General features: G+C 42.3%; 1 protein-coding gene across 2 annotated transcripts in view; it reads left to right on the top strand.

Annotated features, from left to right (window-relative positions):
- Positions 1–21,784, top strand: part of EGFLAM (EGF like, fibronectin type III and laminin G domains) — a 128,107-nt gene that overhangs the window by 47,687 nt on the left and 58,636 nt on the right. For both annotated transcript variants that reach the window (XM_084628576.1, XM_084628577.1), the window contains exon 7: positions 12,501–12,667. In XM_084628576.1, coding sequence (XP_084484702.1) covers positions 12,501–12,667 — 167 coding nt within the window. The remainder of the gene's footprint in view (positions 1–12,500; positions 12,668–21,784) is intronic.

The following is a 21,784-nucleotide window of genomic DNA, read 5'->3' on the forward strand; positions in this document are numbered from 1 at the left end:
GCATCTGCAAACTCTCAACTTGGCACTCCAAGGGAAGATTATTTCTGACCTTACTCAGACAGTCTCCAGCTTCCAGAACAAGTTAAAGCTTCTGCAAAGAGACATAGTGTCAAGAAACTTGAACCACTTTCCCCATCTCAAGAGTAGGGTAAACACATTCCCTGAAATCAAAGTAGAAGTTCACAGAGGTAAATTACAAGGCCTGCTTAATGACTGTCAGTCCAGGTTTGAAGAGTTGCAGAAGCTGAGATCCTGCTTCCCCTTTTTTGTAAATCCATTCATGGTTGATGTGATCAATGACAGGTGTCCGATTCCCAAAACCGTGATTACAGAAACATCTACTGTAGAAATGGAACTATTGAAACTCCAGGAATACCAGGCTCTAAAGATTATGCATAAATCACAGTGTACAATCCAGTTCTGGAAGCAAGTGCCAGGAATGAGTCAACAGTGTGCCCTTGTTGCCAAGAAGGCCAATGGCATTTTGGGATGTATAAGTAGGGGCATAGCGAGCAGATCGAGGGACGTGATCGTTCCCCTCTATTCGACATTGGTGAGGCCTCATCTGGAGTACTGTGTCCAGTTTTGGGCCCCACACTTCAAGAAGGATGTGGATAAATTGGAGAGAGTCCAGCGAAGGGCAACAAAAATGATTAGGGGACTGGAACACATGAGTTATGAGGAGAGGCTGAGGGAGCTGGGATTGTTTAGCCTGCAGAAGAGAAGAATGAGGGGGGATTTGATAGCTGCTTTCAACTACCTGAAAGGGGGTTCCAAAGAGGATGGCTCTAGACTGTTCTCAATGGTAGCAGATGACAGAACGAGGAGTAATGGTCTCAAGTTGCAGTGGGGGAGGTTTAGATTGGATATTAGGAAAAACTTTTTCACTAAGAGGGTGGTGAAACACTGGAATGCGTTACCTAGGGAGGTGGTAGAATCTCCTTCCTTAGAGGTTTTTAAGGTCAGGCTTGACAAAGCCCTGGCTGGGATGATTTAACTGGGAATTGGTCCTGCTTTGAGCAGGGGGTTGGACTAGATGACCTTCAGGGGTCCCTTCCAACCCTGATATTCTATGATTCTATGATTCTATGAATGAAGTATCCTCAACTCAAGAAGACTAGTGTGCGACTCATTTCAATTTTTGGCACAGCATACTGCTGTGAATCGCTGTATTCTGTGATGAAGTTTGTAAAATCGAAACATCATGCAGTCCTTACAAATCAACATCTGACTGAGCTCCTCCTTACTGCCTTGACAACATATCAACCAGATTTCCAAAGACTTATGACCAGGATAGAGACCCACAAGGCCTCTAGCTCTAGCTGTAATTAGCCGTGATACAGTAAGTAGGATGCTAATGTTTAAAAAAATGCATGTGTAAAGGTTATTCGTCTCTTGTGGCTCTTGAACTTCTAAAGATTATCGTATGAGGCTCAGAGGGTCAGTAAGTTTGGTCCCTGAGCTGCAGCTATAAGAAGTATGTGAGAGGTCAGCTATGTGTAATTGCACTTGCAGCTGTGTATTTGCATGCACAAACATACTGTAGTACCTAATTATCCAAGCGAGTATGCAAATTCATATTTATATGCAAGGCTACTTGTTTGTTTGTGTTTGCACATATTGTAAGGGCACAATATACTGGCATGTCTCTTCCTTTGGTTTGGTCCATTAAGTAAACATATGTTGATTAGTTTCACTGAAAGTTATTAGGCAAGAAGACAGATTTGCCTCTGGACTACTGTGTGCTGTGAGGTCAAAACATCTTTTTTTCATGCTTCATCTCATCAGGGAAACCACATCTAAAGATTTTTTTTTAAGAGCTTGGTGTTGTAAAATTTAAAAAAACTGCAAAACCCCCCAAAACATTGATTCTCCTACAGCACAATTACAGTCTAGAAAGCATAGATATAATGAAAAAGATTTCCCCATGCCGAAGGTTTGGTTCTGAATTTCTGTGATACTTTGCGTCCAAATCAGAGTGCCTGATGTTTAGTGGGTTTGAAGTGACACAATGATTACTGCATTTGGAGCTAGTACATGAGAGTGAAGGATGTCTAATAGGCATTATGTTAGGCTAGCTGTGGTTTAGAATTATCAGGAGATTGTTCCACTGCCTATTTTCCCAATATAATAGTGATCTGAATCTTTCCCTCTCCCTCCCCTTCTTTTAACTCAGCATGAAATGTTAGAAAGGGATTTGCTCGCGTTCTGACTCATTGTGCTTCTCGCACCCTCATTCTTTGTCCTGCGAAGAGGAGGCTGAAAGTTTATGTGCATCTGTGACAGGGCTGGGGGCGAGTGCGCACCGTCTTCCCTCGGGTGTGGGGGCGGGGTGTACGTAACCTGTGTTTATGCCTCCATAGCCGGAGTCAATATACTTACCCCGTTAGCAGGGCAGTGAGGCCTAATAGTCAAAGTCAATGTATCCCCCCCTATTAGCAGGGCAGTGCGACCCAATGGCCAGAGTCAATAGAAAAATCAATAGATTTGCCCCACTCAGCCAGGCAGCAAGGCCTAGTGGCCTAAGTCGATGGCTTTGCCCCTGTTAGCATGTCAGTAAGGCCTAGTGGCCAAAGTCAATAGATTCACCCCAGTCAACAGAGCATTAAGGTCTAGTGGCCAAAGTCATTATGTTTGCCCCATCTGTGAGGCAGTAAGGCCTAGTGGCCAAGTGGCCTCTGTCGGGGAAGGGGGGCCTCTTCATACAAAAAGTGGGGTGGTGGCAGCTGGGTAAGGAGGCCCAGGCCCTCCCTCTCCACCGGGCCCCAGTCAGAGCCCTGGTAGTGGCCAGAGCATGTGCCACTAAATCAGCGGGGGGTCCGACCGAAATACGCTGACTCAAAGTTCCAGGTCACTAACTGGACCACTGTCTAATTCTCCTGGGCTGCTTCCTACCGTGGTTCCCACTGCTACGGTCTGGGCATCTCTGCTGTCTCTGGGTTCCCCATCTGCACTGTCCCCAGCAACTGGGGCTGGAGCCTACAACTTGTGTCCTTCCTCTCCAGTCGTCCCGCCCCCAACTGGAGCATGCCCAGTAGAGCTGAAGGGGTATTGCTTCCTTAGCCTACAATGTAGGGTTAACTCTTCCCCATCCACTGTAGAGCAAGTGCATCCCGTCACAGCATCTCTTCATAATACCTATGGCCCATTAGCGAAAGTACAAGCCAGGTATCCCATTCCCCATTTGACACGTTGAAAATGCATTCTTGAATAAATTTACTTAGCTGCAGAGTACATACTTGCATTCTCTTCTATAGATCAAGAGATGTGAGTAATTGAAATTCAGTGTGTAGTTGTTTCCAGACTTTGGGAAAGAATTTGCTAACAGCACATTGTTTTGATAATATTGTTTAGTCAGAGGTTTTAAAATAAAACTCACAATGTATTTGGTCATTCTGGGGATTATACCCTCTTATATTTGGATGCTTCAGTATGTTTGTTTGGAGAAAGTTCAGTGAACCTTAAGCCTTAAATAGCAATTTGAGATAGACTTTTCACTTCACCTGCATTTTCTTTTGCTGCATACGGTTTTAAGGCTAAATTACACTGGTATCAATCAGGAGTAATACCAGTGAAGTCGAATAGGATTATACCAGTGTAAAAAAAAAAGTGTATTCTGAATCAACCCCCCCTTGTCTTAAATAAATACTCTTCCAATCCGATACTTTGTTTTTGCAGAATCAGTAGCTGTACTTCTCTATGCATGTCTCTGGTTTTCTTGGACTGTGAATCTCTAGTGCTGGTAAAAGCAGCCTGCAGAAATGATGAAATTGTTTAAATCATTTCACTCCCCCAGGGCTAAGTTTCTTCCCCGTATCCTAGAAAAGCAACATGGGGGGAGTCTGCCACAGACAGGAAACCATACTGTCTTCATTCCATCCAGGTGGCAATTTTGGGATTAAAATCTCATGGAAATACAATAAATTAATTGCTTGAGCATATCTGAGTCTGATTTAGAGCTAACTTGTAAAATACCTATCTACTTACTGTTAGCAGTACGGTCCTTAAGGAATATGTAATCAAACAGTTGGTAGGCCTAAACAGGTGAGTGGCTTCTTTCTTGGATGCCTGCAGGAATAATTATTTTAAATTTTCAAGCTGAGGAGTATTTTGAGAAGTAGCATGTCTGTGTGAGGTAAAATATTGGGCTTCAGATATGCTGGGTTTTTGTAAAGGACTTGCCTGTAACTAACACACGCACTTCTCAGCTCCACTGAATTTTCTGAAATCAGGCACTTTCCCTGAAATATTCAAAGACTCTAGTCCATTGGGTGCATAACTGAACTTCCAACTTTAGAGGAACTAGTTAATCAGAGTACACATTTTTGGCTATCTTCAGTACTCAGAAAACCCTATTTCAGCTGCATACATCACTTAATAAGTGAGCAGCTAAAGAGTCATCTACTTTCATTCAGTCTTTTTGGAAGTATTGATGCAGAGGACACTTGTTAATATGAATCTCCAGATATAGGGAAAACCTGGCCCCTTTTCCTGTGGTTGGTGGCAATGGAGGAGCCATCGACAGTGAACCAGGATGATTCTGCTGTTCAAAGTAGGAACAGGAGTTGAGGGAGGGCGTATGCAGTAGGCATACACCTGTTGCTTGGTCAGGAGCTGAGCTGTACGGTATGTCAGCTGGCAGCAGAGGGTAAGGGTCTGTCTGGAGTGTCAATAGCTGGGCCTTTCCCCTGTTTTCTCCTCAGACACCTGCAGAAGGGAGAAGGAAAGCTGCATGGTGCAGGAAACTAGAGGCTACAGCAACAGCTGCGAAAAGGCTCTGGTCTGGTGGGTAGCTCCCTTCCCACTGCCCCCTGTGCATTTCCATTAGGGTTACCATACGTCCGTATTTTCCTGGACATGTCTGGCTTTTTGGTTCTTAAATCGCCATCTGGGAGGAATTTTTAAATATCTAAAAACGTCCGGGATTTTGCCATTATTATTTTTCCCCAAAGAAGAGTTGATCATTCAAGAAAAAGAGTGAATGTTGATCATTCGAGAAAGAAAGTGAATGTTGATCACTCGAGAGAGCGCCTGATTTTCCCCCCGGCTCCCAGCACTTGCGGCATGAATCAGCTGTTTCGCGCAGCTGGGAGGGAGCGGGGAAGAGGGGGAACGTGGTGCGCTCAGGGGAGGAGGCAGGGCCGGGGGCGGGGATTTGGGGATGGGGTCCAATGGGGCAGGAAGGGGACAGAGTTAGGGCGGGGGCTTTGGGGAAGGGGTTGGAATGGGGGTGCGGAAGGGGCGGGGAGAGTCCTCTTTTTTGAATGTTCAAATATGGTAACCCTAATTTCCATAGCACCCAGAGGAGGGTGCTGAGAAGAGGATTGGGACCAAAATGAACCTCTTTTGGTGTTCCATTCCCTTCAAATGGAACTCCTCGTTTCTGTAATTCCATTGCAGTAATGAATTGTCACTCAACAGCCCAGATTATTTCAGTGGACATAATATGGTAAACTGTATCCCTCAACAGCTATCTATTCTTCACTGTAACCATGGATGCAAAGAGAACATAATTTACAGCAAAGAAAAAAAAAGTGCATATGATAGAGCTTATTCTAAATTCATGACAGAAAGCATCGCTCACATTTAAAACTCAACTCAAGGAGAAATCGCCCATACTCCATATCGGTGTAAATCCTTTCCCTGGTGAGCAGTCCAAGCAATGGGAATTCACAGTGAGAATCTCCATGGGAAAATCCTCTGTCCAGGCTGCATGTAGCCAGGACTTGTGCCTGGTGCATCCCCACATTGTGGGGTCAAATGGCTGGTGAATCTGCATAGTCCAGACACACAGAGAGCCCTCTGTGGTCACAGAAGATAGAATAGAATTTCCACTGAGGGGTCCTTGGGACAAGAACTGTGTTTGTATTGTTTGTACAGTGTTTCATAAAGTATTGCATGCCACGAAAGAGTAGTTGGATGGGGAGGCATGGACAGATTTCTCAGTTGCTCTCCAGAGTCTCCACTTCCTTTTTTTTTTTTAAAAAAAAAGCAATTCTAGCTGTTATGTACAGTGAAGTACAACTGGTCTGAAATTTCCCCCCTGAAAATATTTCATGTGTTTTTAATGGGAAATACACTTTCCACACAATTGAAATTTTACACAGTAATATTTTGATTTTTGACAAAAAAAAAATTCTGTTGGGAAAATCAAAACAAAATATTTTATTTCAGGTCAGTTCAACCCAAATTGAAATATTTCAGTTAAACTGAACCAAAATATTTCATGATGCAGTGCCTCATGGATGTTGTAGTTCAGATTCTTCATGCCTCCATTCTTTCTTCTGGTCCAGGCTCCTTGGCTGGATTACATCTCTCATGATTCCCTGTGGTTTCCTTTTACTGAGTCATGTGCTACAACATGGGAATCACATGACTGGGGTGCATCATGGGAGATGTCTGACCAGGGAGCCCAGTCCATAGGGTACAAGAGGTATCTGATCTACAACTCCTATGAGGCACCATCACACCATAGGTGAATGCAGTCCAATGTTGAATGTACTCAAAGCTAAATGTTGCAGTTTGGTTCAACAAACCAAACTAAACGTTTATTTCAAATAGAAATGTCTAAACAAAATGTTTTGGTACTTCCAAATTGAAAATTTCCATGATTTCAACTTTTCATCCTGATACAGGATGAAAACGAATGTTGAAATATTATAATTTCCTGTGGGAGAGGAATTCTGGTCTGTTTTCCTCAGCTCTGTGGTAATGAAGACTTTCACACCATAACCTGAGTGTAAGCAATGCAGCGCTGACTGCTTGAGTTTGCAGAGAGCCTGAAACAATATCTCTGACATGTGAACTGCCCCATTCATTTCAGTGAGTGCTAACTCAAGTGCCCAGAGATGATACTTTTAATGTCAATATTGTTAACTATGTCGCTGCTCAGACCATACAGGAAAAGAGAAGAAGTATATTATGAAGAATGACATCTTTGGAAAACATTTGTGTGTGTGTGTGTGTGTGTGTGTGTGTGTGTGTGTGCGCACCAGGGAAAGATAGGGCTGTGGAAGATCTATAAAGTAAGAACGGTAGGCCTATAACAACATGTCATTTGAGGGCATGATTGGTTTCATTTTCCTGAAGGGGGCTCAACTTTCAAAAGTTTGGGAAATGCTGTCATAGTACAGTGGGGCCCTGATTGTGGTTCTGAGGCACAATCGCAATAGAATGAAAAAGCAGGATGTAAATAACAATAATAATGCCCCATAATGAGTTACCTCATATGTAGAGTATTTTTTCGTGGCAAATATGAATTCCCTATAATTTTTGTTTATTTACTGTGTATAGGAGCATTACAACTAATATTTTGCAGGTCTGAGCTTGTTACTTGGGCTAAGTAAAAACATGGCTTTAAAGGGCTGAGAACTATAAAATTTGGATTATTAGCAGATGTTTTATTTTACTAAATTATTCCCAGCTCATTTAAAAAGAAATTTCAAGTGCTTATGAATTTGTAGTTCTTTACAGTTCAAAGGTTTCTTTTTAAAAATTCAATCAAACATTAGATTATGTTATGAAGTAGCAACACAAATGTTCTAGACACACACAGGACAAAATTCAGCTCTTAGTGAAATCTGCCCAATCCCAATGATTTGGACCATGTGGCTTATTATATTTTAAAACATCTCTGTTTGACTTTCTGCTTAATGTTGGCCAAATCCTGCACTCAGTTACACCATGCTTCTCCATACACTGCTTTGAAGATGCACTGCTGTAACTTAAGAGCAGAAAATGGCGCTCCAAGTCTTCTGGTTTCCTCTTAGAGAGATATATTGTATTGAGCTCTCTGATGAGGGTCAGATTTATACACAGTATTGTAGCACAAAGGGTTATTCCCAGTGTGTCAAGAGAAAGGAAAAATAGCTGTATGAAGTGATTGTAGAACCAGTGGTGAGCTGGAGCCGGTTCGCACCAGTTCACGCGAACCGGTTGTTAAATTTTGAAGCCGGGTTAGAACCGGTTGTTAAAGAATACAAGGAACCAGACAGTGTGCTGTGAGGCAACTAGAAATGCTTTTGAATGCTTTAACAAGAAAACACTTAAGCCCATGGTTAACTTTAGGCAATTTTTACTCATCCGGCGGTGCTCTGGGTCTTTGGTGGAACTTCGACGGTGGGTCCTTCAGTGCCGCCGAAGACCCGGAGCGAGTGAAGGAACCGGTTCTTCATCTTTTGGCAGCTCATCACTGTGTAGAACTGATTACTCTCTCAGTGAGCCTTACTGATGTAAAAGTTGACATAAACTGAACTTTTATGCAGGACATTTCTAAACCCCAAAGAACAAGAAAACATTGAAGTTGGCTCACTGAACATAGTGAGCTGAGTTTATCACAAATGTTTCTCTATCCATCTGTTTGCCATTTTATCATGTTATACTGATTTGTTAATACAGAGGACAGGCTGGAAAGTAAAGGTCAAGTGATAAATCTCTCTGTTTTTAACTGCATGCATTTAGTGGTTTGAATACTCTTCCTCTGTTATTGTTTCCGTAGAAGAAAGGCCTGCAAAAGAAAATTAGAAAAAGTCAACAGTAGCCTAGGATCTTTGGAGACTGAACATATCTCTGCAATCCACTCTCAGGAAGCTATGTCTCCACATGGTTTCTCCTTTTAGATGTGTATATTCCCATTCTGGTGCATATGGTAGCTGTATCCATTATATTATATCCACAAGGCTATTTTTAATTGGCAGGAATTATTTGTATTATTATTAGATCCAACGAGATTTGTACTGGAAAACTGAGATTGCTATTGAGAAGTATATATAAAGAAAAGGCATCAGCAATCTTTAATTTGGAAAATGTTGCATGTTTTCATTTTGGTCATTTGGCCCAGGCATGGAAAGTAGAGTGGGGAACTGGTTATAGTTTCCAAGGCTTCCCCCTGCTTCTTGCTTAGAGGAAATTTCTTTTGGCTTCCCTGTCTAACACGATAAATTTGCTATTGAGATGGATTTAAAGCAATATTTTTAGCTGAATCATCACGTCTTGTGCATTTCTGTGAAGGGTTTATTTTTTAATTTTTTTTTAACTGATTTCTTCTTGCGGCACCCAGTGAGACAATCAAATATTCACATTGCCAGCTCTTGGGTTATGCCCTAAGCAGGATGCAGGTAATAGTTGCAAACTCTTGTTTTATTAATGCACCCACCCTACTAGTACAAAAGACATAAAAGCCTGGATGATTCAATAAATCTTGTATTGACTAATAAAACATATGGTAACTTTCTGTTCCCTGCAGCTGCAAATAAACAAGAAATGCAAAATGCCTGTTTTGTGCTATAATTTTCATTAGAAGACTGCTGGAGATATTTGCAACTAGTCTTCTGTAAACAATAGTAGATTCAGGAAGCACTTGGAGGTTATTTCCTGCAATAAATATCAGAAGGACATCTTAGTAAAGGACACCAGGATAATTTTATTTTGAAGGTCATTTCTTTCCCTCTTTTATTTTCAGCTACTTTAATCTGAGTTTCTTTGAGCTGGCTTCATGTTTAAATTTCTGGGTTTTTACATTTGTTTACTTCCTTCCATTATGTTTTCTCTTTGGTGGTACAAGTTAACTCTTATGAAGAGTGGGGACTGTGTCAAAATATCAGACTAGCTCCCCTAAGGTCAATTACAGAACAGGCAGATGCAATGCATGCTTCCCTTCCAAAAAAATTCATTACGTTAATACATCTAGTTTCTCTGGAACTTTTGTTTGGGCCGTATTCTCATGTGAATGATCCCCTAATTTCAGCTGGTCTGTTCATACGAATAAGGCAAGCAGGATTTGGCTTTCTGCTTTCAGTATGATTAAGGCTAAGATTTAGTCACGGGTATTTTTGGTAAAAGTCATGGACAGGTCACGGGCAATAAATAAAAATTCATGGCCTGTGACCAGTGTTCCCTCTAATTTTTCCCACGCATGTGCAGAATGAATTTTGTTACGTGCACCAATATGGAGGTGATGTGTGACACATCACCTCCATATCGGTGCACATAATAAATCTCATGTGGTGGGGGTAGGGCCGAGGGGTTTGGAATGTGGGGGGGGGGCTCAGGGCTGGGGCAGAGGATTGGGGTGTGTGGCGGGGGTGAGGGTTCTGGGGTGGGGCTGGGGATGAGAGGCAGAGGGTTGGGGTGTGGGTGGGTGAGGGTTCTGGCTGGGGGTGCAGGCTCTGGGGTAGGGCCAAGGATGAGGGGTTTGGAGTGCAGGCTGCCCAGGGGCTACGGCGGGGAGAGAGGACTCCCTGCAGCTCTCTCTCCCCGCAGCAGCACCGGGGTTGGGGGGAGGCACCTCTCCCCTGGACACGGCAAGTCCGGGGCAGGTCCATGTGGGGCTGAGTTGGGCCTGGGGGAGGGGCGCCTCTCCCCCGGCCACAGCAAGTCCAGGTCAGGTCTGTGCTGGGGCCAGCGCGGAGAGGCGCCTCTCCCTGCCATGGCAGGATCCGTGCTGGGGAAGAGGCATCTCTCCCGCTGCAGCCCTGAGCCCCTGTGTGGGGCTTAACAGGTAGCTGTGCAGCAGTGCAGATTAGAGGGAATTTAGCTTGTGACCTGTCCATGACTTTTACCAAAAACTCCCCTCACTAAATCTCTACTTTTGGGGCTGCTGCTCATACAGTCCCTGGAACCAACTGTCTGGGGCCTCTTGAGCAGCAGCCGGTGTGGCTGGCCCCGGGGACTCCTGGAGCAGCTGACCCCAGGTTGCTCCAGCAGTGGCAGGTGCAGCTGCCCAGGGGGCGCCTGAGAAGCTGGCCCTGGGGCCAGCTTCTCGTGCAGCTCTCACGTCAGCTGCACCTGCCACAGCAGAAGTCACGGAGGTTGCAGAAAGTCACGTAATCCATGATTTCTGTGACCTCCGTGGAAGAATCGCAGCCTTAAGTATGATTCAAGATTTAACTAGGCATCTCCTCGGAGCAGTGATGGGAATTGTATTACTTGTTACTGAATCGACATACCTAGAACAGATTCTTCTTTCCCACCATTATTACTCCAGATTTACACTGATGTATCTGAGAGAAGAATTTGACCCCCAGTTTTCCAATGGAGATTTGTTAATGGACACTTAATCATAAAGCAAAACAATCATTTTCAATTTAGATTCTGATCTTGGTTACACCAGTGTGAGTCGGGAGTAACTCCATTGACATCAAGTTGCAAAATTTTACTAAACAGGTCAGAATCTTGCCTGATGTGCCATTCTGTAGATTCAAATGTAGCATTTAAATGTCCTATTAAGATATCCACATTTGAAAATTGTGCTCACAAAATCCATACAAAAGGCTAGAAAAAGAAGGGGGGAAATATATAGCACACTTGAATTGAGAAACAGGCTTCTAAATGATCTTATAATAATTATGAAAAATTAGAAAAAAAATTTCCGCATACACTATGTTTCCAATTCTACCACCCTTACTTATGCTGAGTAGCATTACTTCACATGAGTAGCCTCATTGGCTTTAATAGAGCAACTTTCATGAGTAAATGCTTTTCCACTGTGGTGTGCGGACTCGCTTCTACGTACTTTCTAGCCCCACAAACAGCTTGAAGACTTTCTGGTAAAGCATTGTGTGCCATTTTATTTACAGTGGTTATTTACAGTAAAGGGATCTGGGGGTCATGGTGGATCACAAGCTAAGTAGGAGTCAACTGTATAACACTGTTGTAAAAAGCAAACCTAATTCTGGGATGTATTAGCAGGGGTGTTGTAAGAAGACATGAGAAGTAATTCTTCCGCTCTACTCCACGCTGATTAGGCCTCAACTGGAGGATTTTATCCAGTTCTGGGTGCCACATTTCAGGAAAGATGTGGACAAACTGGAGACAGTCCAGAGAAGAGCAGCAAAAATGATTAAAGGTCTAGAAAACATGACCTATAAGGGGAGAATGAAAAAAATGGGTTTGTTTAGTCTGGAGAAGAGAAGACTGAGGGGGGACATGGTAAGTATGTAAAAGGCTGTTACAAGGAGGGAGAAAAATTGTTCTCCTTAACCTCTGAGGATAGGACAAGAAGCAATTAGCTTAAATTGCAGCTTAAGTTGGACATTAGGAAAAACCTCCTGTCAGTGTACTTAAGCACTGGAATAAATTGTCTAGGGAGGTTGTGGAATCTCCATCTTTGGAGATTTTTAAGAGCAGGTTAGACAAACACCTGTCAGGGATGGTCCACTGTAGATAATACTTAGTCCTGTCGCGAGTGCAGGGGACTGGACTAGATGACCTCTTGAGGTTCCTTCTAGTCCTATGATTCCTTCCCACCATCTTTACAGACACTACAGCCTCAGCCCAACAGTAAAATAGAGCTCTCGGCTCCTGGGGCAAGGAGGAGAGAGGTCTCGAATGGCCCTGACTCTCTATAGACCCCAGCTCTGCCTGGCCCACTTCCCCTGCCCTTTGTACTTCCTTCCTGTGCCTTTTTTGTACCTCATTATTTTGTATACTTCTGGACAGTTTAAAGGCAATTAACATGTACAGCTAACTTTACTTATTTATTATCTTGTTTTTAATCCTAGGCCAGACCTTGACAGCAATTGGACAGTAATAAAAGAGCAGATCCAGATGGAATCCATGGTTCTAAAAGGACTTATTCCAAACACCAAGTACCAGTTTGCAATCAGAGCAGCGAATTCGTATGGATCCAGTTTATCCAGCAGTCCAAGTGACATTATCCGAACATTCAGTGAGTAGCATACCTTTTCTTAATTAAGGCTACCCTAAAAGTGAAGTTTTTAAAGGATCAGAGTTGTAAGGAACTCTCATTGAACACCAAAGCACACAAGCACCCTGAACCTGACACCACATGTGCTTCCTTTTGAGGTTTGCAGAATTCTGTGAAAGTTGAGCCACTGGTAAGATTCTGTGAGGTTATAGGCAAAAGCAGTCTCATACTGTTTCCAGGCTCCAGAGGTCATTGCCAGATATTTTTGGATCACTACTTACTGACTTTTGTGTCAACTTCATACAGAATTGATAAGCGAATGTCACAGGGAGAATTAAGACAGACAAGTTTATTGCTCACCTTTTTTGCAGTTCTTTAAAATTGAATTGTGTATATTGCATACATAATTCAAACAACTCAAAAAGACCAAAGCAAATCTATACTGCTATGTGAGAAGGACTGAGGATCTTGCACTTTTAAGCACAGATACAGGACTATTAGTATGAACATGTAAATATACCCTTTTGATTGGAAACTGCATGGAGAAGGTTATATTTTAGGCAGAACTGCATTCAAACACCATTTAAATAATCACCCACAACCTGGTCTTCCTATAATGTTGTTTGTTTGTGGGTTTTTTGAGGGGGGATTTTAATAACCCCATACATCCAGCTGCCTTTAAGCACCTACAGTCTTCACAGTCATAAGGGAGGGCTGGGAACTTCCAAGAAGAATCAAGTTTAAAATACCTTTAAACAGCTTGTTATTAGACCTATAGAGCAGGGGTGGCCAACCTGTGGCTCCGGAGCCCCATGCGGCTCTTCAGAAGTTACTATGCGGCTCCTTCAATAGGCACCGACTCCGGGGCTGGAGCTACTGGCGCCGACTTTCCAATGTGCCGGGGGGTGCTCACTGCTCAGCCCCTGCCTCTGCCACAGGCTCTCGCACATGCATGGGAATGAAAATTGTCTGTAATTAAATACATTACAAAAGGCCAAATGATATTGGGGGATATAGTTGTGTTTTTAGGTCAGGTTTGTATTTGGTGAGGCACAATAGCAGCAAACAATTGTATGCTGTGTAAATGTAGACCTCAGCTTTAGAGGTTGGTGTGGGTCTTACAGACTATATTTTTAACCCACTGAGGATTGATTTTCAAGCCCCTTAGGTTTATATCCTTACTTGTGAGTCCTTTCATTTTGTCATTAATCATCTCATTTCACTGTTAGTTTTGCTTTTCACTCCTTGGTCTTTTTCTTGCTGGTAAATTGGATCCCTTGAACTGTTTGTGCAGTGTTTATTTTCTGAGGCTGCTATACTTTAAGTTCAACTTCTGAACTGAATGTTCATGGAAACCTCTAAAGTATAGTATGCTCCATGGGATCCCTGATTCTTAGATCCCGAAAGGTAAGCTTCCTCCGCTTCAGACCCAGGTGTGTGCTCATCTATTTCCTGTTTATCTTTCAACATGAATGTCTGCATTCTTTTGTAAGAAAAGATAAAGTGTTTAGCTCTGCTAATAAGGATAGGATTGACTTCCTACTGGGCTTATTAATGCAGTACTCAGCTAACAGTTTAATTGGCAAACCTAGTAGAGGCTATTTTCCTTTACAAGTCTGAAAACTGGAAGTTGCCTTTCTTGTAGAGAGCTAGAGCAATGGTTCTGTATGAAATTGTTTGTATCAGAAAGGCTGGGGATACATAGTTGGGTCAAATTAATCCCTGGTGTAACTCCAGTGGCTTCTGTGGAGTTATTGTGCCAGGGATGTTTGGAGGGATCTGAAAAACTGAAATTTTAAACTGGTAGCACATTGCACTGTCTGAGCTTACTTCATCCTGATTGCCACAGGTGGTGGAAATTGCATCCCCTTTGCACTGGTCAGAGCAGCTATGCATGAGGGGCTGTTCACCACTAGGGGAGGGCAGGCAATGTTTGGGAGTTCTGTTAGGGGAGAGCACCTTTCAAGACAAGATCCCATAGGAGCCCCTCTGTCTAAAGTTCCCTTGGCCACTGCAGCCATATCCCTTGTCTGGCCAGTGCTGGAGGGATCTGAAAAACTGAAATTTTAAACTGGTAGCACATTGCACTGTCTGAGCTTACTTCATCCTGATTGCCACAGGTGGTGGAAATTGCATCCCCTTTGCACTGGTCAGAGCAGCTATGCATGAGGGGCTGTTCACCACTAGGGGAGGGCAGGCAATGTTTGGGAGTTCTGTTAGGGGAGAGCACCTTTCAAGACAAGATCCCATAGGAGCCCCTCTGTCTAAAGTTCCCTTGGCCACTGCAGCCATATCCCTTGTCTGGCCAGTGCTGGTCATTTTGGGAGATGCACTGGCCAATTCCAGGACCCCTGCAGAGTGAGGATGTTGGTCACTGTGCACCACTACAATTCCCCATGGGGGGTGGGGGGTGTGGAACTAGGGGTGCTGCACACCCTGTCTTGAAGTAATAATAACAACTAAATGCATGGCTTCCATCATATACAGTGTTTACAGTTTTGTTCAGTGGTGTTCAGCACCCCCACTATATTGCTCCAGTGCCCCTGGCCCACACAGGCTGAAAAAGCTGCTGAGAAAGCCAGTATATGTGAAACCCTCCATTCGTTCTCTGTACCGATGGCCAACGATGGTAACATCCTCCTAGAGTCTGCTGGGGTGAGACTTTCAAAGATTAAAAATGGCTCATAGGCAACCAATTTCCATTTGAAGGTCAGTGAGAGTTGGCTACTTAACTGCCATTTGTGCCATTAAAAATCTCTCCTATGTCTCCAGTGCCTCTCCGCTCCAATGTCCAGTGCATGGGCAAACAGTGGTGTTCTGTTACCGTCATTATCTATCATCCCTTATACTGTCACTAGGGTTTATCAGTGGGTTCTCCAATGCTGTGTGTGCCCATTTTGTGCAATGTTCCTATATCTATACATCCCAGTTTACTGCTATTCAGAATAATAATAGTAACTTAACTTACAGTGTCCAAGACACTCATAGAGATATTAATCATTAGATTTATTTAAAGTGCCCAAGTTAAATAATTGTTTGTCTTTGCAGTCATGCAAAAGTAGGGACCAGACAAGTTCAAAACCCTCCTTAGTTGGTCCTGGAAGTTAAAGGTAGGCTTTTTAATGTGGACTAAGAATATAGCAATAAATTAACCCCAGACCACGTTGTGTAGGGAGAGAATTTAGACACTGAAAATATGTAGTTCTTTTTTTTTTTTCCTGCTTCTGATGCTTACTTGACTACTGTTTTCTCGTGTTCTAGAGGATATCACGTTGCACTGGTACTTGGGATCCTAACTTGTCCCATCACTGCCACATGATGTTTCTTACCCCTCCCCCACTGCCATTTTTCCAATTTTAAGAACAGTTGTGCATGCACATGTGATGCGACATGACCTCTGATTTGTACTTGTGTAAAACAAGCATTTAAATCTTTTTACAAAATGCATGTAAATTTTGTAATCTGTCATCTTACTTGGTAATAGAGCCGAGATTTAAATTATTACATAAATGTGTTCTTATACTGGAAATATGTTCACACTGTAGATTCAGGCACAACTCTCCTACTTACTGGTGCAATAATTTGAAAATTTACCAGTAAGTGTAAATACTGCACTGTCCGCCTCCTATAGCAAGAGTACACTAGCATTAGTACAACTGGCATGTTATCTTATGCATTGTGCAAGAAGCCACTACAATATTATTCAGATTCAACACACAAAAGCACATTGTTCACTCTTAGAGCTGATGGAAATTTTTGAAACTTACAGTTTTCCTGAATGGAATCTTTTTGTAGAAAAATTGTTGCTGTTTTTCGACCAGCTTACAGAATGATTTATATTTGTCCACAGTGCTGATGAAAATTTTTCTGGAAAAATGTTGAACATTTTCAACCAGTTCTGTCCATTAGGAATTTAAACATGGCAGGAGCACGAAGCCATAAAGGAAGGAGTCTGAACTCATGTTGTTATCCTTATGTACAGTAAATGCTGACTTCTGAAAACATTCAGAGATCAGGGCATCTTGCTAAAGTACCCTGAAGGAAGATCAACTGTTTTAAAGTGACAATGTACTAATATGCATAATATCATTTAGACCATCTAATAATCCTTCACTACATGAGTGGGTACCAATCCTGCTTAGTGATGACTGCATCTACAGCTTGTACCTGTTTTCTTCATCTTCCACTGTGGGCCATTGCCCAGAAGATACTCAAGCTCTGAATGCTAATTTGGGAATGTTGCACTTTCTGAATAACATTCCAGTCTGTTGAAATTGAGTAATGGGACTGACATGACATTAATTTGGAAAGAGTAGGGAAAACAACGTTATTTCATTAGAAATCTGTACACGTAACTACAACAGGAAGGTGTGAATGAGTTAGCTGTCAGCACTACCCAGTCCCTCAAACGCTCAGTCACAAAGTCAGGTACGGTATATATAAGCCTTCTAATTTTACATTTTAACTGATAAAAAACAATAGAACATCCACAAAAAGAAAGAGAAGTTGGTATTTATCCAATAAACACCAGAACAACACTGGAAACAATCACTTGTGTATAAGGGCATGTCTACACAGAACAGTAATGCATACTATGGAGGTGTCATTTCTAAAGTGCACTAATGTATTTCACATTAATTGGTCTGTGTGTAGACCCTGCTGGCGCACACTAAAGGCTTCCTAATGCACTTTTAACATATTGGTGTTTGCATCAGCACAACATTAAACATTACAAAGATTTCTCATTACAGCAGTATATACTGTCATGTTTCATGTATATAATATACATTACAATCATATATAAAGAGCTCTAAAAACTCCTGATTTTTGGACAGCCTCCATAAAATTAAAAAATTGCTAAAAATACCCCCCACCCCAATGAAATTAATAAACTCCAAAAACCAGAAGCCCTCAATGTACATAAACTGAACTTAAAATATTTCATTACAGAGGTCTAACATAGCCAGAAGATGCACAGAAGTCTAACAAAACTCTCCAGCAAGCTCTGTTGGAAATCAGTAGAGATCTACAGGTAGTGAAATGCCCACCTCTATCTAATTCACATCTGGCCATAGTTACCCGGACCCAATCGGCTGAAATAAAATATTAGCAGAAATAAAATATTAGCAGAAACTAGGATGGATTTATTTAAATCAAGTCAATTTGAATCACCAAGTGGAAAGCCTCAATTTAAATAACCAGTTTTAATCAACTTTTCCATTTGTACTTCAGTTATTTTCTGAACAAAGGTGCATTTCTTATTGGTTGATATAACCATTAAAACATGTTGATTTACAACTAAATAGACTCTTTACACTAGATTTGGTACATCTTTTTGCTATCTAGGAGGACACACTATGTACATTTATTTAAACAATGATATAGCTTAATATTTTCAGATTCTTATTGTCCATTTTTAGTTTGTTAGAAAATGATGAATGATATACTGCTTATTTACTAGATAATTAACTTTTTACTCATGATTTGTGTCAAGCTGCACTAGGATGGTAACTGGAATTTAATTAAACACAACAAAACCGCAAATGAAATTTATATTTATTAAACAACACAACCTTAAATATTTTAGATACATAAACTTCAGTATTTTTCCATGAGCTGGAAAGTAAGTGGCTGGTGTCATAAATAATCATAACTTGAAAACTGAGCCAATCAGAGGTTAGGTAGGGAGAAGCTATAAAATAAGAGAATGAAACCACCCAGGTGAGTTCAGTGGTGATGAGATACATGATGATGTCTCCTGGAGTCAGAGGCTGGGTCCCAGTGCCTGTCATGACTTTACCAATCTCTTGCACCTAGTCACACAGCCCCTGGGTCCCCACAGGATCAAGCCCTTAATACCATACCTAACCTATTGTGCCATATTTATAAAGCTTGACCAGTTACATATTTTCCCCCTGTTTATTTCTTTAAATAGAAAAGCAACCTTTAACTCAAAGTTTTTGATAGAGGCTGATGGATTCAGCATATAAATTTTCTAATTGAATGTTTTAAGATATTATAATAAGTTTAGGCCTTAACATATTTTGTATTAAATTCAGATTTTGTTTTAAACAGGTTTATTTTTAAAAAGAAAAACTAGCTATAATTTAAATAACAAAATTAAAAAGTCAGATTTAAATTAAAAAACCCATATTTTTTTTTCAGAAAAAAAAATTGATTTTTATCCACCCTAAACTCCGAAGAAGACAGCGTTACTGCAAAGGTTATTTCATTGCCAGCAAATTGGCATGTCTGATATGGAAGCATCTTTTCTCTTTTAAGTTTTGCATCCTCGGAAGTGGTATTACTTCAAAGAGCAAATAGTAGTGTCGTCCTCCCCCCTTCCCCTCCCTCTCTCCCTCCCAGGGAATAGTAGGTCTTACAGTAAATATTTTCTTTGGTACCCTCTCACCACTTTCTGGCTACCAACTCAAAATTTCTCAATACCTGGGGCTTTGTCTACACTGGTGCACATACTCCATGCTTATGCCTGTTCCCCATACCATGCTGTATGTCCACATATGCTGTGCTGGACCCAGGTACATTTACACCTAGGGTGACCAGATGAAACAAAGAAAATATCGGGACACATGGGGGAAGCAAAAAAAAAAAAGCGGCCGGAGTTGACAAAGCAAAAAAAAACCAAAACGCTGGAGCGGCCAAAGCCGCAATATTGGGACAAATGGCGTCCCGACCGTGCATCAGTCAGGACACAGGACAAAGACCTAAAAATCGGGACAGTCCCAATTTTATTGGGATGTCTGGTCACCCTATGTACACCCATGTCCATACTGCTGCTGTACTGTTTCAGAGGTGGTATCCCAGGGTTCTGTGCATCACACAGAGACACTCTAGGAACTGCTTTGCTGTGTGCTCTTGGTACTGTCCCCAGTCGTCACGCATTTGCAGGTGCCAATTTGTGATGATATCTCCCCCCAGCTAAACTGGGTAGAAGACGTGGAGCAATGGGATGATGATGTGGTTGTGGTTCTGCTCCTGCTCCTTATTGTGAGACAAATGTTTATGTAGTGGAGAAGGCTATCAGTGAGATGCCGGATGGAATTTGCGCAGAACTTTGTGACATGTCGAAGATGGCTGACATTGAAGGTGAATGACAACTCATTCAGCTCCTCTGGCACAGATATGGTGAATGCTGGTGTTGCCCAGGGGTGGACCATTCTTCTGGTGCAGAAGAACCAGCACAGTGTGATGGGATCACATTGATTTGGAACCTGGGATGACCAGCAGTGGCTTCAGAACGTCTGAAAGAGGAAATAGACCTTCATTGAGCTGCATGAAGATCTTGCACCACACCTCTGCATTGCCAGAACTCTCAGTTCAGGGAAGTCATACAGGTGCAGAAGCAGGTGACTATAGCCCTGTGGAAGCTGTCAACACCAAACAGCTATATGTCCACTACAAACCACTTTGGGATTGGAAACTCTACTGATGAGATCATGGTTGTGCAGGAGCCTCAAGTGTTTCATGACACTGGGCTGGAGTTCATTCAGTGACCCCTGCTCCAGACTCTGAAATTTTCTGGTACTGGTGTAGGTTCTTGCTGTTCTGGGTGAATTCGTGGAGGACAGTGTATTCTGACTACACACTGATTAGCATCTGGGTGTAGTGGGTGTGCCAGGGGGCTGCTTTGGGAGCAGGAGCTGTATTCACCTGTATGGATTAAAAGAGTGATCTCTTTAGATTGGGTAAGGTCAGGCAGAAAAGGGCTCAGTGCATTATGGGAATGGGGGTGTGGAGGACTATTGAAACTCAAGACCTGGTACATGCCCTTTACCCCCCTCCACACTGCACACTGGCACGGGTACAGGGACATGCCACAGCCTGAAGCATGTACTTATCTACATCCCTCAGACATGCTAGCTTTCTCGCCCTCTACTCCGCTTCAGACACATGCTTCTGGGGTTTAAGTGTGGACAATATGGGATTATGGTGGCACAACCAAGCTCAAGTACAGTTGCTAGTGTAGATGTAGCCTGAAATATCTTGATGAGATGGCATTTGTCCATGTGACAACTTTTTATTGCAGTTAAATGCAGGTGGTTAAGTTCCAAATACATTTGGATTTCTTTTAACTTTAGCCTTCAGTTTGTATTTCCTAGGTTTGCAATGTTTGTTTTGGGGATAATTACAATATTCTTATGATACTTCTTACCTGTAAAATACTAACAGGTACTTTAAGCGTTAATGCTAGTTTATCATATTTTTTGGTCTGCGAATATAAAATTAAATAAACTGTTTATATTATATAATGACATGCATGCATGCGGTGGGCCAGATCCTGAGCGTTACTCCAAATGCATTTGAACATATGTGTTTCTGCTCTATTGGAGGCTAACATAGAAGGAGCACTCCACTCCCGCATGTATACCATGCATTCACGAAGCACCCTGATCTTCTATCTCATTTTCCTACTGTGTCACAAGCTGCTCTGATTGTTATTTAGTTTTTAGAGTTCAGTACTTCCTATACTGTGTAAGGCACTTTCCAAACCCCGAGGAAGACATGGACCCTGCTGAGAGAGTCACACCATCTGCCTACTTACCATGAAGTAAATAAGGCCTTGGACATTTAGGTGTTTCTGGGCCTGCTTTTGACAGATGTTGAACTCTTTACCCCTCCATCCCTCACCCCCCAGCTCCCACAGAATTCAGTAGTATCTCTGTGTTAGGCTGTCTGTGAGTTACAGTGCACAATCACCTTAGCAAAGCTGACCCAATGTTCATTGGAATCAATGGAAAGTTTTCATTGACATTTGTCAAGGTTCCTCCCCCACTCTGAACTCTAGGGTACAGATGTGGGGACCTGCATGAAAAACCTCCTAAGCTTATCTTTACCAGCTTAGGTCAAAACTTCCCCAAGGTACAAAATATTCCACCCTTTGTCCTTGGATTGGCCACTACCACCACCAAACTAATACTGGTTACTGGGGAAGAGCTGTTTGGACACGTCTTTCCCCCCAGAATACTTCCCAAAACCTTGCACCCCACTTCCTGGACAAGGTTTGGTAAAAAGCCTCACCAATTTGCCTAGGTGACTACAGACCCAGACCCTTGGATCTTAAGAACAATGAACAATCCTCCCAACACTTGCACCCCCCTTTCCTGGGAAATGTTGGAT

The sequence above is a fragment of the Lepidochelys olivacea genome, assembly GCF_965140295.1.
Source record: "Lepidochelys olivacea isolate rLepOli2 genome assembly, chromosome: 5".
NCBI lineage: Eukaryota > Metazoa > Chordata > Testudines > Cheloniidae > Lepidochelys > Lepidochelys olivacea.